At 38.6% G+C, this 24150-nt stretch overlaps 1 protein-coding gene across 1 annotated transcript in view; it reads right to left on the bottom strand.

Moving 5' to 3' along the window:
• The window catches only part of SYT10 (synaptotagmin 10), a 41487-nt gene that overhangs the window by 6847 nt on the left and 10490 nt on the right, over positions 1-24150 (bottom strand). The window contains exons 2-6 of the mRNA XM_042795477.1: positions 20538-20895; positions 13972-14536; positions 2680-2800; positions 2157-2328; positions 543-672 (exon numbers count right to left, since the gene is read on the bottom strand). Coding sequence (XP_042651411.1) covers positions 543-672; positions 2157-2328; positions 2680-2800; positions 13972-14536; positions 20538-20895 — 1346 coding nt within the window. The remainder of the gene's footprint in view (positions 1-542; positions 673-2156; positions 2329-2679; positions 2801-13971; positions 14537-20537; positions 20896-24150) is intronic.

Here is a 24150-nt window from a genome sequence, read left to right on the forward strand (position 1 = left end):
CATATCTGACTGTGCATCACATTTATTTCAGAGGATGAGACGCTCCCACAAATAAGAACTCAAATCACATCTCAACACTTTCTTGATCAAAGGCTCCAGAATAACTAATAATCGAAATAAAATTCCTAAAGTGACCTCCTAAAAATGCCTCTGACTTGTTCCACAAGAGTGGGTTTATTTCACCCATCAGGGGAGGTACCTCTGTCTCCAAATTTACATAATCCAGAGAGCTGTGAACCTCTAAAAACAGGCTTCTCTGCTGCATTCACTCAGTTCTCTTGCCCTCACATTCTTCTTCAGGTGTTTTACTGAAGCCTTGGTGTTGGACTTTTTCTGCCTGTCACTGGACATGCTGTGCAGCCATGGGCTACACAGTGGGGAAACCAAATGGCCTGTGATGCCTTAGACAGCAACTCATTCTTGTACAGAGAAATGCATATCCATAGATATTGCATTTATTTTCATGATTCTCAAAAGCACATGTGTGAGAGAGAAAAAAACATTTGATATACTGAGAAGGAGAAAAATCTGCTACTTCTTACCTCTACTAGTGGATGCCAGTGAGTTATTGGTTTACGTGGGTAAGCCAGCATTTCATTCCAATGATCTCTTCCAAGCCCTTCAGCATCAATTCCTGTCCGACATACCCCAATGACCTCATTGTGCCCTACTCTGAGAATTGCAGAGGCAGAATTTTTTAAAATAAAAATAGTTTTAATAACATCTGATGTATAATTCTGTTTACTGGTTTAGTGCAGCACAGAATATATGCCTAAAGTTTTCACATTATTTATTACAGATATTAGTTTTAGTGGTAGTATAGTAATATTAAGTTCTGTAATGGTAGCATCAAAAACCTCCAGCCACTACCAGAGTGCTTCTAGCAGCTATAATAACAGCAAAGAGGACTTAACTCTTGCCATTAAAAGGTTACAACCCAAAAGACACAAGGACAGAAAAAGACTATAATACACCAAATGATCTAGAACAAAATCATGCTTAAAGTTTGTGGGAGGGGAAGGTGAAGGAAAATGGCAGGGAATATATTTCCTGCTGCAAATTCTTCAGACATCATTTCACACTGTATTTCCCAGCTCTAACTGTTGTGGTAATTGGAACTTCAGTCAAAAATGTGAAAGCCAAGAGGCACAGCCATAACAGGCCATATCTTAATACTTCATACTCCTAGAAGTGCCATAGATTTCTTGAGGGACTCCAGAAATTAATTTTCTGTACCTTGCCTATATGTATCTTAGAATAATGTTTCCTAACTTCCTCTTAGCAAACACTTTGAAAGGAGCAGCTGAAGAGGACTGAAAGTGTGCAAGTTGCTGTGCTCTTCTCCCCCTGACAGCACTGTAGTGCCCCTTTCGCATCTGACTGGAAAAGTCTTCTTGACAAAAGCTGGAGGACAATCAGAAATCTGATGGCTAGGAAAAACATTCTGAAGGTTCATGTTACTAAATTGCACTTTCACTGTTTATTTGCCCTGCAATCTCAACAGCTCATTACTAAGAGCACTTGAACGAAGCAGATTTGGCTCAGGCATGATTCTGTCAGTCACTGTCTAATTTAACCTGCAGTCCTTGAGCCACGCTAAGCAGGAGTCTCTTCCTGTGAACTCTCAGTGAGGACATAGATAACTGAGGTTCAGATGTGTTATTAGTGAGGTCGGAACTCAAAGGTTACAAAGCTTCTTTATTGAGTCAACTAAAGAAGTAATTATGACTTAACCGAATGAGGTAATTAGCATCTAATTCTTTTTTAGTCATCCACATTTTATTTGATTTCAAATACCTGCCATTTAAACAGATTAGAGGTTTGAGGGCCTTTTTTAAACTGGGAAACATACCTGATTTCTAAAGCTTTTACATTGTCCAGCCACCAGATGGGGACAGAAATGTATGCCAAGGCTAGCGTCCCGTAAGAAGATGGAGACATATTTCTTCCTCATCACAGTTAATTATTATACAGATAAAATGGTCTGAGCTCTAAAAGGTGTGGAATATTTAAACCTCTTCAGGAAAAGGCCCAAAGTTTTTATCTTTTGTGATACTGAACCTACTTAAAAGTTCGAGGAGGTGGAAAGCAGTTGCTTGCAATGATCAGGTAACTTCTCACTGAAGATTAATGGTCAGAAAGCAAACTATGCTTACCGATCATAATCCATCACTGCAATGGAGAGGCTGACCTGGTCCACATTCTCTGGAGGGATATCAAAGATGATGGCCTCGTTATAAACGGGATTGAGCGTGTTCTTCTTCGTGGTCGTTTTTCTCTTTTTCAGTCTTCGACCCTCACACATCAGTGACACTTTGACATATGGATCTGGGTAACAGATAATCAGTTGCGTGCATTTGGACTCAAAGTCACTAAAATGTGTAGCGTAAGAACAATATTTTTTTGTAAGAATGTCATACTGATAAGACAAAAAATTACAAAGATTTTAGTGACCCTGTCAAGCACTGCTTCCAATATGCTGTCAATGCAAAGGAAAGGTATAGGTATTCTGAATAGACATACTGATTGCCAGACCAGATAGCTGGTAGATCTGAACAGGGCTTATCCCTGTTCTCCTGCTACTTCCATTTCAAAACCACGTTAAACACACAAAACCCAAGGAGTTCCTCTTTGCCCCCTTCCTGAATAGACTGTTATTTAAAAAAGAAGTAGATTCACCTGATGCGCCAGTTATATCCATTGCTTTGAGATTCCTACATTTGATGACTGTTAATGTCATTCTCCCAGCAGTAGGCAAATAACAAAGGGAAAACATGATCTCACCCAAATCTATGCTTTCCTGAAAAAGAAAAGCAATTATTAGAAATCTGACCAAACTGCCAACAATTCAGCTCAGATCATGCAAAAATTTAGAATTTCATTTTTAACATGGAGATACTTCTTTTGCAGCTTCAGATGCTTATGAAGACATCACAAACAACTTTCAGAAATTATTTCTATAAAAGACAGGATAATATTCTAGTGACGGGATCTAGAATTACTAAACTGAGAAATTAAAACAAAAGCAGAGCAAAAACTTTCCGGATTCCTGATATATTTGTGTGTAATTCACACAAATGAAAAGGCGCTGAATGTAGAATGCAAGTTCTGCTCTTGTAAAGACTCAGACTCTATCATCCCCAAAAGAAAGAAATCTGGTGGGATATTTAGATCACACACATTTACATGCCTTTTAGCCACTGGAATTTATGTAGGAGATTTATTTCTGCACACAAGTATGTGTATGAAAAGTTTATCCTGTGTAAGTGCTTCGAAAAGATGAATGTGCTTGTAAAAGTTGCTAGCTTTATTGCTCTTACTGTGCTTTGAGGTGTTGTTCTATTCTGGAAGAAAAGCAAAGTAAAAGACTAGCACCTGCAACTTTCCTGACCCAACAGCAACCTTTTGGAGGGTAATATACTCAGAAGGATGGATAAGGTCCATGTGGATCTTAATAATTCTCACAAAGAGACAGTTTCTATGCTGAGGTAATATGCTGTGAATTCATGCAATACGATGCTGCTATACAGTTTAGATGCTACAATACTTGAGAAATGTAATCTAAGGAAGAGAGGTTCCATCAGTTCTTATTTTTTCTTTTCTCACAGTTATATAATTATCCTAACACCACAAAGATTTAGTTGTCAAGATGTTAGTTATATTCTAAATTGTTCCTGTTCTTCTAAGATTTTAAATAGATCCCTCAAAAAAAAAAAGCCCAAAGAAAATTTTATATATTAAGAACAACTCCAGATTTTTAAATATGAGCTTGTAAGGAAGTCACTTCTGTAAGGCAGCCACTTTCAAGTATGGTCAGGTGATCTCAAAGGTCTTTTTCTGACTACTACTGAAAAGTTATGTTTAATTTCTCAGCTTCAATATTTTGTCTGTCAAACCTACAGCTACCCTGAGAGTACAAATTTGTTTGAGAACTGCCGGAATTATGGTACAGCTGTTCTAGCGTCAGAAGGCAAGCATGTTATATTTTTAAATGATATATACTAAAATAATGATTGCTGTGTAGATGACAAATGCATTCCTTATGGTTATGAGACAAACTGTGACTTTTTCACATTTTTCAACTGCTTAAATGAACAGTTTTATTGACTTCCTTTGGGTTAATAATCTGTCTAAATCAAAATAGGTACTTCAGAACTTTCTTGAGTAAGGATGGACTTAATCACATGCTTCAGGTGGTGGTTTTTTTTCTTTTTGTTTTTTTTCTTTTCCCTACATTGCAGACTTTAGATTGAAGAATGTAGTTTTAGATTAGATTTAATTTCTCTGTTATACTGTTAATAAATTGTTGTCTTTTCTGTAGGTCAGTCAATTCACATGTTCAGTCATTTTTCTGGTACTCCGTTCTCAGAATTAATATACTGATAAGCATGTGAACATGCACTGTGAGCAAATTTCATGCTTGTCAGGATTCCAAGATTTCAAATTTCTTGGGATTTCAAAAAGATTTGGCTCATTCAGTCCACATAGGATAAATACATATATTTGACATCTTTGCCACACAGAGTGCAGAATTTTGTGCCACAGAGTACATTAATAACCTCACTTTCCTATTTCAGAAAATATAAATAAAACTGGAACAAATAAAGTGCAATTCTTTCCACTCATTTGTTGGTGGCAATGCTCTCTGTTATATTTTACAGTTTTTGGCATATCTGAAATCTGTTTTAAGCACAGTTTTTGTTACTAACATTACTTTCTGAATCCAGGGTCTGATTGTTGTTCTTCATGTCCATATGTCAAAGAAATCTCACTCTTTTGTTTGAAAAGGAAATACAGTTCTCACACATCCAGTGCTTCAAGCTCTATGTTGAGAGAGGTGATTAAGATGGGTTGCATCATAAAACACAGTGGTCAGCTCACAAAAAAACCCTAATTCTTCCTTCTTCAGAGACATGACTTGTGTAGGTGAATAGAGAAAAAAAAAAACAAAAACATTTTTGCAAGATGGGAGTATGAACTTGACTATTCTATTATTTCTTTTTGAAGGAAAATTGGATAGACACTCAAAGGTTTGGTGAACTCAAATGATAAACAAGAACACAGACAGGACTATTTACCATGGCTTAAATACTTTAAAAGAAGCATTGTACAAAATACTAGCAAAACTCCATATGGTGGTTACTCTACCATAACTTTTTGAAGAACAGAGCAAAGGATCAGTGCTTAACAAAATGGCAAATATTTGAGGCTTATGCTCAGTCCTTTTTCTTTCCTTTCAGAACACTGTGTGCTGAAACTATATTGAAAAATAGCTTGGAAAATCCCCTGCAATCAAACCCAGTGTTTTTTGACCATGAAATGAATAAGTAAATGCCTTAATGCAAAACGAAATGCTTGGTCAATAAATGAGGGGAAGCTTTTTGCTCCACACAGCAGGCTGTCCACAGGGCAGATGTACTGAAGCTACTAGAGCTCTGTAACTTCTATACTGCCTACTCAGTTTGAGATGGTAAGGATGTTTTTAAGATTGGGAGAAGGCTTTCTACCTCTCCACTGTTTGTGCAGGCGATTTCTGACACCTATGACCTATACTGGGAAAAATTGTCACTTGTGTTGACCTGAAATGTCTGATTTTCTTATTGTGGAAGAACACCTATGTTGCTCTATGTACTATTTTAGTAGATTAATTCTGCAGTAGACTAGAATATTATAGATAGCATTTTAAATAAATACTCTTGTCTACATTAGAGACAGTTATGAGTCACTCATTGTAAGATCAAAGGGCTAGAAATAAAATCAGTAGTTGCCCTGCACTAGTCTGTAGACAACATTTAACTCTCTTCCTGGTGGGGATAACTGACTGTCATAGGTTTTCACCACAGACTAGGAGTTCCCATGGTCCTCAAATTGAGTTCAAATACAACTCCTTTCAGAATCCTTTAAACTACTCTGAAGATTTTATCTTTTTAATTTAACTTGGTACTAGTTATGGCATCTGATGTTTTCTGGCAGTTTTGTAGACAATGTCTTTTGGTCAGTAAGGAACAGAAAGTCCTAGTACTTCTGCTCAGTTCCTACTCTGAGTATCTGCTGAGATTGGAGGTCTTTATACTTGAGTGAACCGACTGTATTTTGTCAGGACCTCTACAAGTCATAGGGTAACTGGGGATTAAGATATTAAAATGCATCATTAGTGTAAATATTCTTTGGAAATCAATCACACAAGGCAAAGCCCAATACTCATGAACGTTTAAATATTCTTTTGAAGGATTAAGATTAAAATTATAAATATATGTATATATGATAACATCAGAGATCGGGTATTGGGTAAAATGTCTGGGATACCACCATTTCCCTCTCCACCACTTTTTTTTGAGCACTAGAAGTTGATTAATTTAGAGCTGAAAACACAAGTTCAGACATAAATAATGAACAAAGTAAGGCTCAGCATTTAAACTTCTCATGGCAGTCTTCGTCTACTGCATTGATTATCATGAGTAACATTTTAAAATGTCTTGGATCTTTAAGAATTATTGATCTTAATTGAGATTTAAAAATAGGATTTCAACTACTTCAGAATCCCAGCAATCTAGAAAATGTATATTTTTCTCACTTTATAATACACTAGATAAGTAAGTCCACACAAGTCATCTGACAGGAACCATTCAGTACAACCAAATATGAGGAAGCCAAGGCACAGACTGCCCTCAACAATCACGTCTGCATTACAGTCCACCTCAAACAAAATACAACTCAGAAGACACAAGCCTGAACCCAGTGGTTGCCATTCATGTAGATTTTTAACTGTGCTTCAGATTGTCTTACATGTGTCATATATTCACTTAGAATTCCACATTACTTGGGTAACACCCATGAAATTTCATTTCTTTCCTAGACCTATTCTGAGTTTTTTGTTTTCTTTTTAAATTAAACTTAGATTTCAATTAACAACTAGCTTTACGGATACTCATAATGATTTCCCCCCCACCAACTTCCAATAACAGGTACAGAAAAAACAGCATTAAGCACAGCTGCACTAATGCAAAAGGAAGCATTTGTTGGTACTGTGTATCTCTTCATTTATTTCCCTTTTGTGTACACAAGCCATCATACAGAACTAAGGAGCTGGAATGGTGGTAAGCACTATACCAGCTTCAGTTATTTTTATGGCTCCTGGTTTACCTCACTATCCAATCCATTTTCTGGTACAGCAATGCTAGAAACAAAGAAAACACCGATCTCAAATGCGTATGTTAGCTATTCAGATGAACTTGGCTTTTCTATGGTTTCTATGGTTAAAATAGCAAATATTTGCATAATCAATACTGAATTAGAAATTAAAATCCTTCAAAAACATCCTTATTCTTACTTTCATTATCATTCAGATTATCATAATCCACAGTAAACATTTTAATTCTTAATCTCAATTTTAATATCCAGAACTACTTTCCTATTAATTGTAATTTAAATAATGTTTTAAGGATTGCATGTGAACGTAGCATAGCAAAAATACTAAGGGTGGCATGAATTTATTTTTTACTGAATTCTTAAACAAGTAATTTATGATTTTTTTTCACTTTATTTTCTTGCTCTATTTTGAGTAAGCATCTGTACTAACTAATAATAATTTTCTAGATATCAAAGAAATTATTTCGGCATTTATATTCCTAGACTTTTATCTGCTTCCTTTTGTCACACTGAAAATTGCTTTTCTGTATATTATGTAAATTTAAATAAAAATGCATTGGTAGAACTAAATTTTTTGATTACTTGAATACTGCAGGAGGATAATTCCCTCAAAGAACAGGTTTCTGTCTCTCTCTTTTTCTTGTTCTATTTAGAAATGTATTATATATATTCCTGTTCTCCAAGAATCAGGGATAAAATAAAACAACAATAAATGTTGGGGGTTGAATGGAAAGCAGAGGGAAGCCTGTCCCCCCAGACAGTTAACTAAGAATGTATTAAGACATTTCTGGTTTTGAAACATAGATCAAGAGGTAAAAGAATGATAGAAAAGGGCAGTACAGCAACCTACCAGTCTGTTTTCTCATCTATGCATTTAGATTTTGATGGTATTTATGCTATGACAGAAATTGTCAAAAGTTACATGAAGCTCGAACTGGAGAGCTAATTGTACCACTTCTCAAGGGGATTTTACTTTGGAAACCTGGTCCCTACAGCTAATATTTATTTTTCTCCCCTGTTATTCTTTGCATATCAAATCCAGCTCTTTTTCTTCCTCCCAGCACCACTTATTGATTGAGCTGTTGTCCTGGGAAATGCATCAATGAGGTTTGTGTTTGTTCTTGCCTCTGTGGAAGACAGTATGGAAGCAGTGGGACCTGTTGCTCCGTAATGACCGCGTCTTCTGCTTGTGGAGGCCTAATGCTTGTTTTTCCCTGACATTCTGATTGCTCCGGGTAAGTGCAGCTGCTGATTGCAGTCCTGATTGCATAGACAGGACTCCTGAGATAGCACGCTGGGTCCAGCGGGCTGAATGCTCTCAATAGCACCCCAGGAAGTCTCCTGGGTGCTTTTTTTTCCATTCCCTCTGTACATAACCATCTGTCTTATGCACCAGGGGGGTAGTTTTATCTTGCCAGGCAGCAAGGAAGCCCATTCCTGCTTTGGAACAGCTGAGAACAGAAGTACTGCTGTGAAATAACAACGGCATCTACCCGCAGGTGAACAAGCCAAAATGTATATGGCTTCCCATATAAAGATGCTCTTCCAAAGCAGCAATGCATTAACTGCAAAGAGACTACTCGCAGTGAGAAACTCAGAGAGCAGCTAGGGCACAGCAGGTTAGTCCAGCTGTGCACCTTAGCACAGCTACCACAGTACCGCCTAGACTAAAGAATTAACTTCCCTTGAGGACACCATATTCTTTGCTCATCTAATATTTCTTACTCTTAAGGTAGATCGACACAGCAGTTTGCCTCAAGCAAAGCAGAATATTCAAATAATTTGTCATTTCAAATGAGAAGAAACATTAAGTAGTAATAGAAACCTTCCTTGTTTTCAGCAACTGGACAAAACCCCACCCTTTCTCCATCATCATTTCTAGTTATCACCCAGACAGACCTAAAGCAGTCTCAGACCTAAATGAAAAACCCTAACACGTATCCTGTAAAGGCTGACCCAGAGTATTCTCTCATCTACTCAGCATCGGGTGATCACGTAAATCCTTTATATCACTGGCCCTGAGTAGAAATGACAAGTGCCAGCTATTCCTGACATTAAAGGGGCTGTTTCTCTTACAGAGATAATAAATGTTTCTATACTAACAAGCCTTTACTCTTTCATACCTGTTTAACATTATGTCAAACCTTTTATGTACACTTCCAGAAGTACTAACAGTCTAAGTCCGTTCTGATGGGAATGGCTAACTGCAGGGCATAGTCCACTACATCGCTGGTGATAAAACATTTCCTGATAGTGCTGCTCCTTGAACAGTAAGAAATAGAACAATCCCTGTAATGTGGCCTCAGAGTCTGACTGCCATAAGACATATCTTTGTCAGCTCTACACCACTATTGCCTTACTCAGAGCAAGATCTACTGTGCCATTTTTTGTCCATTTATAAAATAATGAACTGTGGAGAAAACTAAGCAAAGATAACACCTGCAACTGCTCTGGATGAACTGCAGTGGTGGGCTTCATTCTTGTTCGGTTAGGAAGTCAGAAGAATCTTTCCATAACAGAGGGCAACAGCTAGAAGGATTACCTGTGTGACATCCTACTCTAGCAAGGGTTTGAGATAAATGAACTGAGACAAATATTACTGTCCTGCTTATTAAAAAAAGGTATTTAAACATTTCTGTCTTTTCTAGCAATGCTATTCACTTATATTCTAAGTGCTTTAGAAACACCAATCGCACATCATGGGCATCACGTGAAGTCTGTTGTCCTTACAAAACCTTTCATATCCCACTTCACAAATAAGAAAACTGCAGCACTGAAATGCCTGGTGTCAGAAAATTAAATAATAATCAAGTTCCCTGCCTACATGAGATAATTCAAGTAGCTGCAAATATATGACAGCTCCATGACTAACATCCCCAAGAGACTACCACTGTGCTAGAAATGGCTTTCATCTAAATTCTGACCCCCATTGCATAGTTTCCTATAATTTGTTACACTAAAAGAGTTCAAGAAATATGTTTGTAAAAAAAAAAAAGGTTTCTGACAGTCACTTGCCAATTTTTTTTTAGGCAATGATGTTAGAGGCAGAGATTTCTGAAACAATCAATCACTTTTAAAAGTGTAATAGTAAGTTAATAAACTTTTACATTCAGAAAGTGTTAGATCACAAGAGGTGACCTTTTTGCCTAAACAATTTTACAACACTATTTGCACTTAAGTGCTTGTTAGCAATTCCAATAAATGAGTTTTCTCTTTTTAAAGTATGTGGTATATTTTGATAGTAACAAACCCACAGAAATGTATGCAAAATTCACAGGCACTTCACAAAAACAGAAACTAGATATGTTGACTAAACAATCCATTTGATATTATTTGTTTACCTCTGATGTTATAAATTAATTTCCTAAAGTATATTAAGAATTACAGTATTCCAATATACTGAACAACCTTCACAGGTGGTCCAAAGCTGCCTCTTGAGTTTTTTCTTTTTTTTTTAATTAATCAAACGAACAAAGTAAATGATGGATTATTTATTGAAAATTCAATCACCCATGTATGAGCAAAAATGGGGGAAATAAATATCATCAGATATCTAGGATACTTCTTTTCCACAACCAATTTTACACCAAATTTACCTTCATAATTTAACATTAAGAAATGAAAATGCATTATAACTTACAACAGGTACATGCCACATAGTATACAATAGCTGTAGGCTTTCAACATAACGTATAACAGAGAAACAATGATATGAATGAAAAATAAAAGGAACAAAATACAAACTACAGAAGATGAATAAATATCAATACTCGAAAACCATAAGAATAAAAATGAGCGTATGGGGGGGCCAATCCTGCACTTCCATAAAACAGTTTCAAATTACTATTATGAGAAAAAAAAAACCAAAGTATTCAAACTGTAGATTTCCACAGAGTCACTGGTTTTACAGCCGAAAGAACTCAGTGCAACCATCCAGTCTGATTTTCCCCAGACTGTGTATTTCCTGTACTAAATAAAAACTCTTTATGGATGTGCAAGCAAACCTTTACAAATTATATTGGCTGATAGAGAGTCTTTGCATAGCAGAAAATCTCTCGATCTCCTGTGGTAACTTCCTTCACTGATAAAATATTGCAGTTCATTTCCTTGGCAAATCTGTCTAGTAGGTGTTCAGCTCCGAGACTGCAGAGCCTTGTGTCATAAAAACAGGTCCTTTCCAAGCAGGTCATAGGAATGATTTTTACCCTCAGTCTACCTTCTGAATAGAAAATTCTTGACTATGGAAGAGATGTAAAAGACTCAAAGCTGAGGAGAGGCCACTTCTGCTGTGTTTTTTAAGTTTTGGACCTATCCTTTGATCTACAACTTCTAGCATTTTCTATCTTCTACCCTTTAGCAACAGCATGAGCAAACCACTGTGTGTAGGAAGCATGTCTGAACAAAAGGCTGGAAAACTTCACAGAACATACAGTAAAACAGATGAGAGGTGAAGAAGGAAAAAGCATGATAGAAATATAGTTGCAGAATGGCATCTTGGTTCCTGTGCTCTACTGTGTAAGTAAGGACCTTCCCACTGAGACAGACAGTTTGTTTTTTAAAGATTCTTTATGAACACCAAAGCACGCTTGCCTGGAGTACATTTATATTTCACTAATTGTCGAACCAGCTGGATTTTTTTTTCAAGGCTTAATCCAAGTCTAATTGACTCTCACAAGCATTAGTTAGTTTTTTAATTGCTAGTTAGTGACTTTGGTAAACTTTAGATCTGGTGCTTAAGACTATAACTCCCCATTGATTAACATCTTATGCACTGTTTAAGCATGTGCAGGATTGGCTCCCTCATCTTACAGTTTTTGAAGTGGCAGAACTAGAAATCTTTATTACTGACCAATTTTAATCTACATGAAAAAGCTGAAGTAAAACACAAGGCAGCACATTGCACATATAGTAACAGCATGTCTTATAGGAGGGTTTCATTTTGCTGGGAAAAATCAATTAAACCAGTTTCTTATATAGTTTTCTGAGAATAGCGTAAGGCTTATGAAAGCTGATGTGGTCACCCAATACTAGAAGTTATCTCAATTTTATGTGTTTGTTGTTAATGGTTTAAGTGGAGACAACTTATTCATAAGCACTGAATACTGCAAACTATACTAGCTAAAAGGCTCAAAACCAAAAACTTCGTCTTTCTCTTAGACTTCATACATAGTAAAACACTACCAGAGTGAATTAAGCACTATAACTGCATGTACTAGCCTTTAGTGGGGAAGAAACTTGAATTAGAATTCAGTGCCAAGATGAGCAACCATTTTCAGATATCCAGATGCATATCGGTATCTTTCCCAACTGCATAATTTGGTATGGCACTTCAATCTGCTCAAAACCAGTGATGAACAGTCCAGGGATTCTAATTTGCTGAAACCATTCTAGTTATCAGCTAAAAATCTCACACACATCCTGTTGCAAAGGACCAGTGAGCATTTAAATCATTACTAAAGATAATATCAAAGCTAGAAGAAATTTTAAAAATTACTGGGCTATTATTCCAAGACCTTAGACACAGATTCAATTTTAAGCTTGAGAAAACAGTTCTTAAATTTACTTGAAATCTGATCTTGATCAAACTAAACGTACACAGATGTGGTTTTCTGGAGGTGTGCTGAAGGCTGTTCAGAACAGTTTGGCAGACTCAGCTGTTTTTGTGAGTTCACATTCAAAAACTGTCTCAACTATGCTCTGCTCCCCAATATTTCTCCTTTCTTAGGAAACACAGTGTTCTCCCTCAAGCTGGTGAGGAAATACCAGTCGTCTTTGTCCTTCTAGTCATGCAGGCCTAGACTTCCCTGTCTAGCAGGTGTGAACAGCGTGAAAACATTTGGCAAAAGAGGCATGGGAAGTCTCCGGCTCTGTTGAAGGGATGGTGTGAAGCTTCAGTCACTGAAACAGTGCCTGGTGATGCTCTGCCCTCTGTCCATCTCTGCTGTGGAAGTCCAGCCCATGCTCAAACACGGGGATGATTCAGGCTGGTTTGGATATCTCCACAGAACTAGGGATGGGAAAACTTCTACATAAATAGCATAGTAGTTTTTTTTTTTTAAAAAAAAGACAAAATGAAACCAAAAAAAGCACCCCGCATTCCACCATTTAATTTTTATTATTTTCCCCTCAAATTCCAGACAGGGAAGATAAGTTTGGATTTCAAGGTTAATAAAGACAATATTTGGGGACTGGTGGTTTTTCTGCTGGTAGCCTGTCATCCATCCTGTCATCCATGCACAGGCCTCCTTTTCTTGCTTGCGACAATAAACAAATAATTTCTATCTCCTAAATCTACTTGCTCATGCCTCTTGAGTTTTTCTAGTAACCAGCAGCAATACAGATACATCTACTTGGGACCCTAAGCACAGGGCAGTCAGCAAAGAACATTTTATATTTCAAGCATTTTTATCCTACCTCTCTTCCTTCACAAGATTCCCAACCTATGAAAACCTGCTAACAAGAGCAGGACAGGCCCTGTTCCTTAATAGATGGTCATTTTGAAGGACAGGTTATTGTGCTAACAGGAAAATGTTAATTGTTCTTGTTAAGCAGTGACTTTCATGATGTACTATTTAATTAATAAACCTAATTTATATTTGCACAGTGAGCCATAAGGATGACCGTATGTTCTCAGAAGATTTTTTAGTAATTAAATTTTATAGCTTCCTAAGCATCTTATTCTCTGTGATCAAATGAAAATATTGAAAGCTTTTTTTTTTTTTTTTTTTCTTCCACACTCTGCTGATAAACAGGATGCTCTGCCACAAATTACAAAAGAGAAATGAAAATATCACATTAACGCTTTTAGAACACATTACTTACTGTGGTGGCACAGTGGATGTCTTTCCATACATTGGCTTCCCTGGAGAGATCTGAGACTTCAAAAAGGTTATCAAGAATAACTTCCCCAATCATGTCATGTCTAGAAAATCTGTCAAAATCATAAACACTGAAATGCAATTTCCTGTTGCTGAGTTGATCATAGGCTACAGGAAACTGAAAGGTTTCATCAAAAACAGGATTTAATGTCTTTCTGTGAACTCGTGTCTGAAACTTCTTTTTCCTATCTGGAAGCAGATAAATCTTAACGTAGGGGTCGGATGTTCCTGTGAAGTCTTTAGCAGGCAGATCTAAGGCTTTGACAATTGTGACAGCCAGAAGTTCATTCTCATAATCATACCGGAGAGTGAAATTAAGTTTTCCACATGTTTTCACATCTTCTTGTTGCCCATCAGAATCCACAGACTTCTGTTTGTAGAGTTCTGGTTTTATTCTCCCAATGCTGGTTGTCGTCTCTCCCCTTTGCAAAATTGGATCTGTCCCCATGTTAAAATCAACACTGGACACTTGCATCTGCCTTGGCAAGTGCCTCCTGAAAGAATTGTGCCTGCACACATACACACACACAAAATGAGCCATGGTTATCTCTAGGAAAAGACCTGGCTATTACTAAGTAGAAAATACAAGAAGACCAAATTAGTAAAGGTTCCTGTCTTTAAAATAATTTTAAAATAACACAGCCCCCTGCCCTGGAAAAAAAAAAAAAAAAAAAAAAAAAGTAAAAAATGTTTTGCAAATGTTGAAACATCCTTGAGAGGAAATGATCGTTCAGAAAGGACTTCTTGGCCTGAGAGCCACCCAGTGTCCTGGCAATACATATATTTATAACCTTGTTTGCAGGCTATGGAACTGAAACTGAATTCAGGTTCTTTCACAGAACAAGTTGACAGTTCCAACATAGCTTGATCCCACTGCGCTAGGGCCTGAGTAAAGTATAGTCAGGCAGAAAAAAAATCACTTGCAGAACTGTTATCAGAACTTCCTGGGTTTTGGAGACATTCCGTGGTGGTTTTCTAAAGAAAGATTTACCAAACTTCATCCTAATCACTGTGAAAGGTGCCTGAAAAGGCCATGCAGAGCTACATCTGGAGGTTTTCAGCACAGTGCATTGCCATCCTACAACATTCTACATACACCTGCTTGATATTTGCTACACTGAGGTACAGGCTGCCTTCTCCAGTCATACTCGGAACATTTTGTTCTGGCTGCAATACATTTCAAAGTTTTGGTCACCATTTCTCTGATAGGTTTTTTTCCTTCTGTTCTCACAGTCTGCTGTGTAGTGTATTAGAAAGCTGATTCCTGTACGCCTAGCAAGAAACAATATGTTTAAATCCTTGTAATTCTGAATACAGTGTTGTATAAACATATGCATTTGTGGGCTTACCTTGACCCATGAACATCAATGGAAATTTGTGCCTTTCCCACTAAGAGTGAAATCAAACCCTTGGCATGCCATACAGCCTTACAGTAGTATAAAAACACTGGTCAAAAATCTTCATAGAATTAATCATCAGCAAATGCCATTATGACCACACTGTCCAGTTTATTTTTTGGACATTTTCACATTTCCTTGGTACTTCACTACCCCGACAATTTGTACTGGAAAAGCTCACTGCCTCCTCCTGTGAACACACTTAGTTGCCATTAAAAAACAATTTAATTGTCAGAATTTCCTCTGCTTTTTGCAATCAATTGCTTATTAATGCCAAATGCAGCCTTGCCTTATTGCTTGGTTTCCCTATGGTGTTGTGTTCTGAAAACAAGAGGTGTCACAGCTGTGTGTTTCTTTCTTTAAATCAGAAATGCAAATTGTCCATCTGAAAGCAACCAGGACTCATTTCATAGATATTATTTGTATTTTTGCTGTAAGTGAAGTGGTTGCAGAAGGCATGAAGTGCAAAACTACTTCAGTTCAGTTGAGCAGAGATATAAGAGGGTAATCTGCAGCCATTAAATAATAGACAAGAACATCTCCCCTTTCAGCTGTTTCAGTACTGCTAGGTGCAGGGAGCAGTCCTAGCATAACACAAGATTAGGGGAGGGAGAAACTCCTAGTCTAGATTTGAAGTAGCTCCAAAAAATCCAGGTGCTTTGACGTCAAATTTAGATGAAAAATACTCCTCTCGTAACACATTCTACCTTTCTTTTATTACAGACAGACAAGTGGAAAGATTTTATTTTCTCTTAAGTGTTAAAACTCCCTGAATTCATAGTATACGATGCCCACATTGGAATGGAGTGAGGAGTGGAAAGGCCCTAACTAGTCAGAAAAGTACTCGGGGAGTTTCAGGGCTGTCCTTGTGCCTTTGTCCTCTGAGAAGTCCAGCCTTGTAGGTGTGCTAAACACAGGGAAGGAACTGAACTCCACCCAAAGTCTAGTGGCAATAAATGTTTGGGCATGCAGCAATTCGGGCACTAGTTCTCTGGTATCTTTGACTCATCACGGAGTCCAGCAAGACCTGTGCCACTGCTGCTTCGATCTGTGCTAACAAACCTGTGCAGGCAGGCCTTCCCGCGTGCTCCTCGTGCCTGCAGCTGTACTCCTGACATGCCCAGATAATCATGCTCAAACATGTTCAGAAAACTGTCTGTGAAGGGGAAACAGCGAAGCTCACTGTGTGGCATTTCCAGCTTGGGTGAAAATGGATACATGACAAATTCTCTTTTCCTCGACTTCTCTCACGTTTATGAAGATCTGGGTTAATACTTGTAAAATTAACATAAAAAGCCCCAAATCTATGATTTCTAAGGTACCGACCTTCCTTCAAATTTTCAAATTTCAAATTTTATGCATGTAAGATCCTCTAGTGGATGCAGTCATTGTTGCGAGATGTCACTAAGTAAAATAGTGCAGATGTATGGCTGTTCCCTGTGGGAACCAGCAGCACTTTTGCTCTAGTAAGCCAAAGTGCTAATTACATAGGGCCTAGTATCTGTTCTGAGTCACAGCATTTCACCAAGATAGCTAATTGGTCTGTTAATTATTAAGATGCTTCACTGTTGTCATGGCAACATATTTATCTTCCTTTGTTCTGCAATAACAAAGGAATTAATGACTGTGATAATGAAGTACAAGGATGTCAGGCAACTAGGTTGTGAAAATGCTGTGAAGCTACTAATGTGTGCAAATCCAGGTACTTCAGCCTCTACTGGTTCTTACATATAGCACTGCTAGAATAGATGTGCTTTCCATAACTTAGAACAAATACATTTTGAGTGACAGTAAATCTGTGTGTAAATCTCTAATGTAAAATTATGTTTGCATAGGAATAATGATAGTATGAAGCTCATTTCTAACTCAGGAAGACTGGCATATGTACAACGAAAGAGAAGGATAGGATGCTGATTTATGGTACAACTGAGATTTATGAGGGGTGTCTCTGGTCTAGCTTTCCTAGATGACATTAGACCAATCTTTTGGACCAAATCCAGGAATGAACACCAGCACTTGTGGCAATTAGACAGAACAGAGGCTGCTGTCTCCTCCTTGCAGTCACTAAAGTCAACAGACCTGCTTTTTTTCCTTTAACCTCAACATTCCCAAGCACCTCACTTTTGCCTTTGTGCCTCTTGGGAACCAACTTACTCTTTGCAGAGCTGAATGACAAGCTCTTCTCCCACCTATCACTAAAGAGCAAAAAGCATGTCCTCTGAAAATACAGGTGAATATTTGAAGAAGGAAATATCATAGAAGCAATAAACTATATCACAGAATACTTTCACAGAGTACTGGGAAGAGTGGTTCTCAATAACACAGAACAAAGATGTTTGTAAATGAATACCACTGATGCAGGACATATTCTATTGTAGTTTACCGGTTAACTGGGATCAAGGACTAAAGATATATATATATATATATATATATGTATGTATGTATTTTTTTTAACAAGCAGGTCTTCTCATATTATCAGGAACTATGAAAATTATATAGTTCTAGTTAAGCAGAAATGCATTATTTCACTACACTAACATGCCTCCATGTTAAATGTACAGTCTATAAAAAATGATCAGGCACATTTTATTGTTGCTCTGAATGGCTTCTTAAAATCCTTATGCTTCAGCTGCAATGACTTAATATGATTCAATTTTTTTTTAATTAAGAGCTCATGGCTGCAGGAACCTATCACAGAATTAGTTGCAACCCTTTTTTCTTGCTCTAGATCAGGTGATATCAGTTTAAAGGAGACAATCCAGACAGCAAACACTTCTCTTTGATCCTCTGTCAATGGAATACATTTCGGAGATGGTGCATTTGGATCACTCAGGACTCCTGAGTACAACAAAGCAGTGCTGTATCAAAGATGGTGCAAGAGAAAGTAATGCTAATGGCTCCCTTTTATTTAGAGGTCCCCAATGAAGGACACCAGAGTCAGCTTTTAGTTATTTGGTGATCCAACATTCTGCAACACAATGGAGGAGTAATCCAGAAATCTGGTCTAAGTGTCCAGCCTTCATCTCATACATGATATTCCCGGAAGCAATAATTAATATGGGCTGTCAGAAGGTTAAGAATCCCTGAAGGCAGGCAGGGGTATAGAAGAATTGCAATTACAAACACAGAAAGGATTATTTCTGGGTAATTTTAAAGACACATCTCATTTTCAACATGTTTTGTAGCAAGGGTTCAGAGTTTTTCAGCAAACTGTAAAGGAAGGTGATGTGTCCAAACACTCTGCTATTAATTGGCTAAGGTGGGACATTTGGGGTTACTCAAAGCAAAGGAACTGTCCATCTCAGAAGATTTAACCTTGATAATCTAGAGAGGATAAAAAGAAAAAGCTCCCTTACAAAGTTACCAACATATGCAGAAAGAGTAGGATTGATGGCAGGTTTTAATTTTGTAAAACTGTCCTTGGCATCGCAGGTATTTTATATGCATTTAGAACCCAGTCCAAATCACTCTAGGGGTCTGTTTGAATATTTTCACAGCCTGAAGTAGCTCTGGATCACATCCCTGGAACTTCTTTCTTCCCCTATTGTACCACAGGGACTTTTCAAGTCCTTTTGCCAGCCAGCTATTTCTTCTGTCAATTCGGGGATTCAGACAGTCTGATTACCTACAAATTTACCTGTTGTGCATGATGGCTAAAACTCTTCCAATTAATATCCTATTAGGTAACAGCGAGATGTGTCATGCTAAGCTGTACCAATTTGGGTCCCTCTGTGTTTAGTATAACAGTTACAGTTTCCAAGTTGTCATCCCAGAGTTTTGGAAATGTTCCTCAGAGTGGCTCAGATACTGTGCTCCCTCTCTCAGCAGAGGGATAGAGTAGCTGGAGCCAGACACAGCCAGGGCAACGTGGCTGAAAGCCAGCTGTACAGTCTCATAATTCAGGAGATGGTTCAGCTGCTAAAGGCAGTTAGACCTCGCCTGGCTGGAGCGCTCTCATTTTGGGGAGCCTCCTGTAGTTGCCTGTTGGCTGTTCCACGCTGTTGGAATAGCTGGGAAAAAGCACTGCAGCACTCACCGCCGCAGTGAGAGTGCTCAGCTGGCAAAACGCTGTCTTAGGGACTCGCAGTAGGGCAGCACAGTATGTGCCCACTAAACGTAAAGCAAGTGTCTTCTCCAGTCTTGCACCTCCAATGATTATCGTGAACGTGAGCCTTTTTTTTATTATTTTTTTTTTTTTTCCCTCTGTTAGCATGTGCTCATTTAGCAAATGATTTATTGAGGGAAAGCTACTTCCTATACAGTATTTGTATTCTAACTTATGGCATTACACAGTACTTCAGGTGATTCTGTTAGCCTTCATTTTCCCATTCTTTGTTTATAAAACATACCCCTCTCATATATAGAAAGTGATCTTTGCAGTTCATTGTTTGCTTTCCATGCATTAAATTTGCTGACAGTATTCGAAGAAAATCCCCATTGAAACTACAGGTCACTGCACACATCTTCACTACTTTTCATCATAAAGCAGTACCTAAGACAAAATAAAAGTTTGTGTCCTCCACTTTAATACAAAAGAAATCACTTCAGGAATACTACATGTCTGCCTTTTATTTAAAGATCTATATAGAACCTGTACTGTTTTAAGATCAGTCCATAAGAATCTCCATTCTTACAATGGGTTTTTAATCTATTTGTAATTAGAAAACCACATTTTAAAGAAATGTGCTGTCAACAACGAATCTGTAATTTATTTAGTGGAGAGGGAAACTTTAATCTGCAAAAGCAACTGTTGTATCTATAAAAATATCTCTGTGAAAAGCTAGACTTGTAGTACTTTAAAAAATAGCACTGAAGTAGATTTTCTGATACACAAAACCTAAAATGGAAATGCTTAAAGTAGCAACATATGTATTTACAAAGTAGCAGAAAACAAATTTGATCTTTATATGTTAAAATAAGATCTAACCGAAGCTAAAATGTGTATTTCAGAATATTCTGTTCAAAGGACACCAAGGCCTTGCCTTCACGTGACTGCTGTTTCACCCCATAACTGCTAAGAAGTCAGTGAATAATCCAGTGGAAATATTCAGCAGAGTTCTGGCTCTACTTGTTCCCAGGAAAAGTGCCACGAACACGAGTGCCCCTGACTTACCTTGATGACGATGTGGGCTCAGTGATCTGCCTCTGCATGCGTGCATGTCTGATCAGATGCTCTTTCAGTGCGTTCTGGACCTCTGCTGGTATATCAGGTGAAGTGTGGCTAATTTTCAATGCAGCTTCAAGTACCTTTGTGGTAGGTTTCTCATTTTCTTTAACTTCCTTTTTTTCACTGGTCTCAAAAACCTCCGTAGGAGCACTGGAGTTGCTCTGAGGGACATTACTGGCATTGGAAGTGAGGGGTTTGCTTCTCCAGCAGGGCCAACACAACTTCCAAAAGACAAAAAGTGAGACTACCAGCAAGGCGAGCCCGCAGAAGCTGACGACTACTGCTAGCAGACTGACTGAGATGTCTGCAAGGAAGCAGAAACAAAGATCACCATGACAGACAAACAAGACGAGAAAAAAAAATAATTTAAAATTACACAGTTAAGGAGATAGAAGCATTTTGATCATTATCTTGCGTAGAGCTTTAAAGTCCTATTTATTTTTTTTTTCCTTTTTTATATTTACCTTTAAAATGTTAAAATTCTCTAATATCTATTTCACAAATACTTCATTAATTGTTGTTCAGGCCAGAGGCCAGTATCTGTACCACTAGCCACGCACTCAGACTTCTCAGGAAGTAAGGGACTACCCAAATGGTCCCCAAAACTCCTGGCCATTGTTGTCAAAGGCCGTCTGCTCAGGAACACATCTTTCTGAAAAAGTTAAACCACAGTCAACATTTTCTGTAAGTGCATATGAAGATAGGCCAGTTCTAAACTGCGTGCTGATACACAGATTTCTTCAGGACTTGCCAAACCTCTGACTCTGTATGCTAACTGCCTCAGAAACATTTTAAAACCTAACGTTTAAGTGGCATAAATAGGAACAGGATATAGTCTGTCATAAATAAGAAATTTCTAGGGTTAAATCTTAAGCTCTGGACCAGGACTGTGTTAGACCAAGACAGCACATATACATCAGTATCTAAAATTCTGCTCTGAAAATACAGCTGGCTTCAGAGTACACTACATAATGCCCTGAGTTGTACAGTGACCATACTGTACACTTAGCCATATCTGCTGCCCTATATTTGACTTTTTCTGTCACAATAAGCGTAGCCAATACCACAGCAAAAAATAGAATAGATTTCATGCCAATGAAATTCTGTGAACAGACTTGTGTTTTAGGAGATGGTGGATCACCAGAAATCCCAGTTGAGTCCTAATAAGGAGTTTTAGTCTATGTGACATGTTACAGTTTGATTTTTCTCAGTTTCATATAATATTATAAAATATAACTAAAAAAGAAAAAACAACCCCAAATATTTCCTTTTGAAAAGAGCCTTTGTATGCTTTAAAAGTATTCAACAAATCCTGATTAAACGTCCCTCATGTAATGGCTGCTGCTCCTAGTTACAACAAGTTTTGACAGTTTAAAAGCTGATATTTTGCATCCATAGCTCCAGTCCACTAAGCTGAACCAGTGAAGAAGTGCAAGGAGAGTTCAAGCATATTTTTTCTAGAGGGTCACGGGCTGAAAAAAATAGTCCTCTTGGTATGTACCAGCTCCATGGAACAGTATGTACCTCACAGGTCCCTTTGAGCAATGAAGATTCCAGTAGGAAATTTTAGAATGTTTTCTTTATTAATATATAATATTCAGATAGATCTCTCCGTAACAAACACTGAACTTAAGGCCCATCCAACACGAAAACGTGTGAGAAGAGCAAAAGCAAATAGAAAATGTTTGTAGTCTGAAAATTTGAAAGATATGGTTCTGCTCAACCTTGCTTCAGATATATGTCCTGGCCAGTGTCATGAGGGAATTGGCAGGGAATGTGCTTCTTGGTTTGAAGAGTTTGGCACAAGGCGCTGCCCTGCCTTGAACAGAAGTATGCCTCCTTGGCTGTTTCCTGCCAGTCCTGAGAAAGGTGTCTTCCTTTTCTGCCTGTAGTTAAATGTCAAAATCTAGCCCTTGGAAAACACATGCCACCTTAATGAGAAATTCATATGGCAAATTCTGATGAGATGCTTCCATAAAATTAATGGATGCATAATTATATATAATAATACGCAATAAACAAATTCTATTTTTACATATGCTTTTTTCTAGATAATTTACCCCTCGTAGGGATTCTTAGACTATTTGGTTTAATCTGCTGTTTCCCCTGATATTCTTTCATGTCTTTGCATGAGGGGTTGAAAGATATGACATGCTTCATAAAACATGCCCATACAAAATACAAATAAAATAAACTACACCAGGAAACAAAACCAGGACTTGAAACGCAATTGCCTATACCCACCCCTGGAACAGTTTCAAACTGGGCCAGTTCGTACCCTCCCAGACAATTCCTGGGCATGGGTCAGGAACTAGAGCAGGCTGATGATCATTCTTAATAGGTGGTTTGGATGTGGCTGGCCCTTCTGTTTCAGAAGAAGACAGACTTTAATAACATGGAGAGAGGCTCCTACACACAAGCTGGCCTCGGTGCCAGAGAACGGTCTGTGATGGGCTGACCCTGGCTGGGTGCTGGGTACCCACCAAAACCACTCTATCGCTCACCTCACCTGGGCAGGGGGAAGAAAATATCATGAAAGGCTCATGGGTCAAGATAAAGACAGGGAGAGATTCACCAAGTACCGTCATGGGCAAAACAGACTTGACTTGGGGAAAACTTAATTTAATTTATTACCAGTCAAATCAGAGTAGGATAACGAGAGATAAAACAAAATCTTAAAACACCTTTCCCTCACCTCTCCCTTCATCCCAAGCTTAACTTTACTCCTGAATTCTCTACCTCCTCCCTGCCAGGAGCACAGGGTGACAGGGAATGGGGGTTGCAGTCTGTTCATCACGTGTTGTTTCTACTGCCTCTTCCTCCTCAGGGGGAGGACTCCTCATATTCTTCCCCTGCTCCAGTGTGGGGTCCCTCCCTTGGGAGATGGTCCTCCATGAGCTCCTCCAATGGGAGTCCTTCCCAGAGGCTGCAGTTCTTCGTGAACTGCTCGAGTGTGGATCCCTTCCACGGGGTGCAGTCCTTCAGGAACAGACTCTTCCAGTGTGGGTACTCCATGGGGTCGCAAGTCCTGCGGGCAAACTGACTCCTCTCTCCATGGGTCCACAGGTCCTGCCAGGACCCAGCTCCAGAACGAGATTCCCACAGAGTCACAGTCTCCTTCAGGCACATCCACCTGCTTCACTGTGGGGTCTTCCACAGGCTGCAGGTGGGATCTGCTCCACCATTAACCTCCACGGGCTGCAGGTGGGATCTGCTCCACCATTAACCTCCACGGGCTGCAGGTGGGATCTGCTCCACCATTAACCTCCACGGGCTGCAGGTGGGATCTGCTCCACCATTAACCTCCACGGGCTGCAGGTGGGATCTGCTTCACCATTAACCTCCACGGGCTGCAGGTGGGATCTGCTCCACCATTAACCTTCACGGGCTGCAGGTGGGATCTGCTTCACCATTAACCTCCACGGGCTGCAGGTGGGATCTGCTTCACCATTAACCTCCACGGGCTGCAGGTGGGATCTGCTTCACCATTAACCTCCACGGGCTGCAGGGACACAGCCTGCCTCACCATGGTCTTCACCACCGGCTGCAGGGGAACCTC

The sequence above is a fragment of the Tyto alba genome, unplaced genomic scaffold, assembly GCF_018691265.1.
Source record: "Tyto alba isolate M040663 unplaced genomic scaffold, T.alba_DEE_v4.0 Super-Scaffold_21, whole genome shotgun sequence".
Taxonomy (NCBI): domain Eukaryota; kingdom Metazoa; phylum Chordata; class Aves; order Strigiformes; family Tytonidae; genus Tyto; species Tyto alba.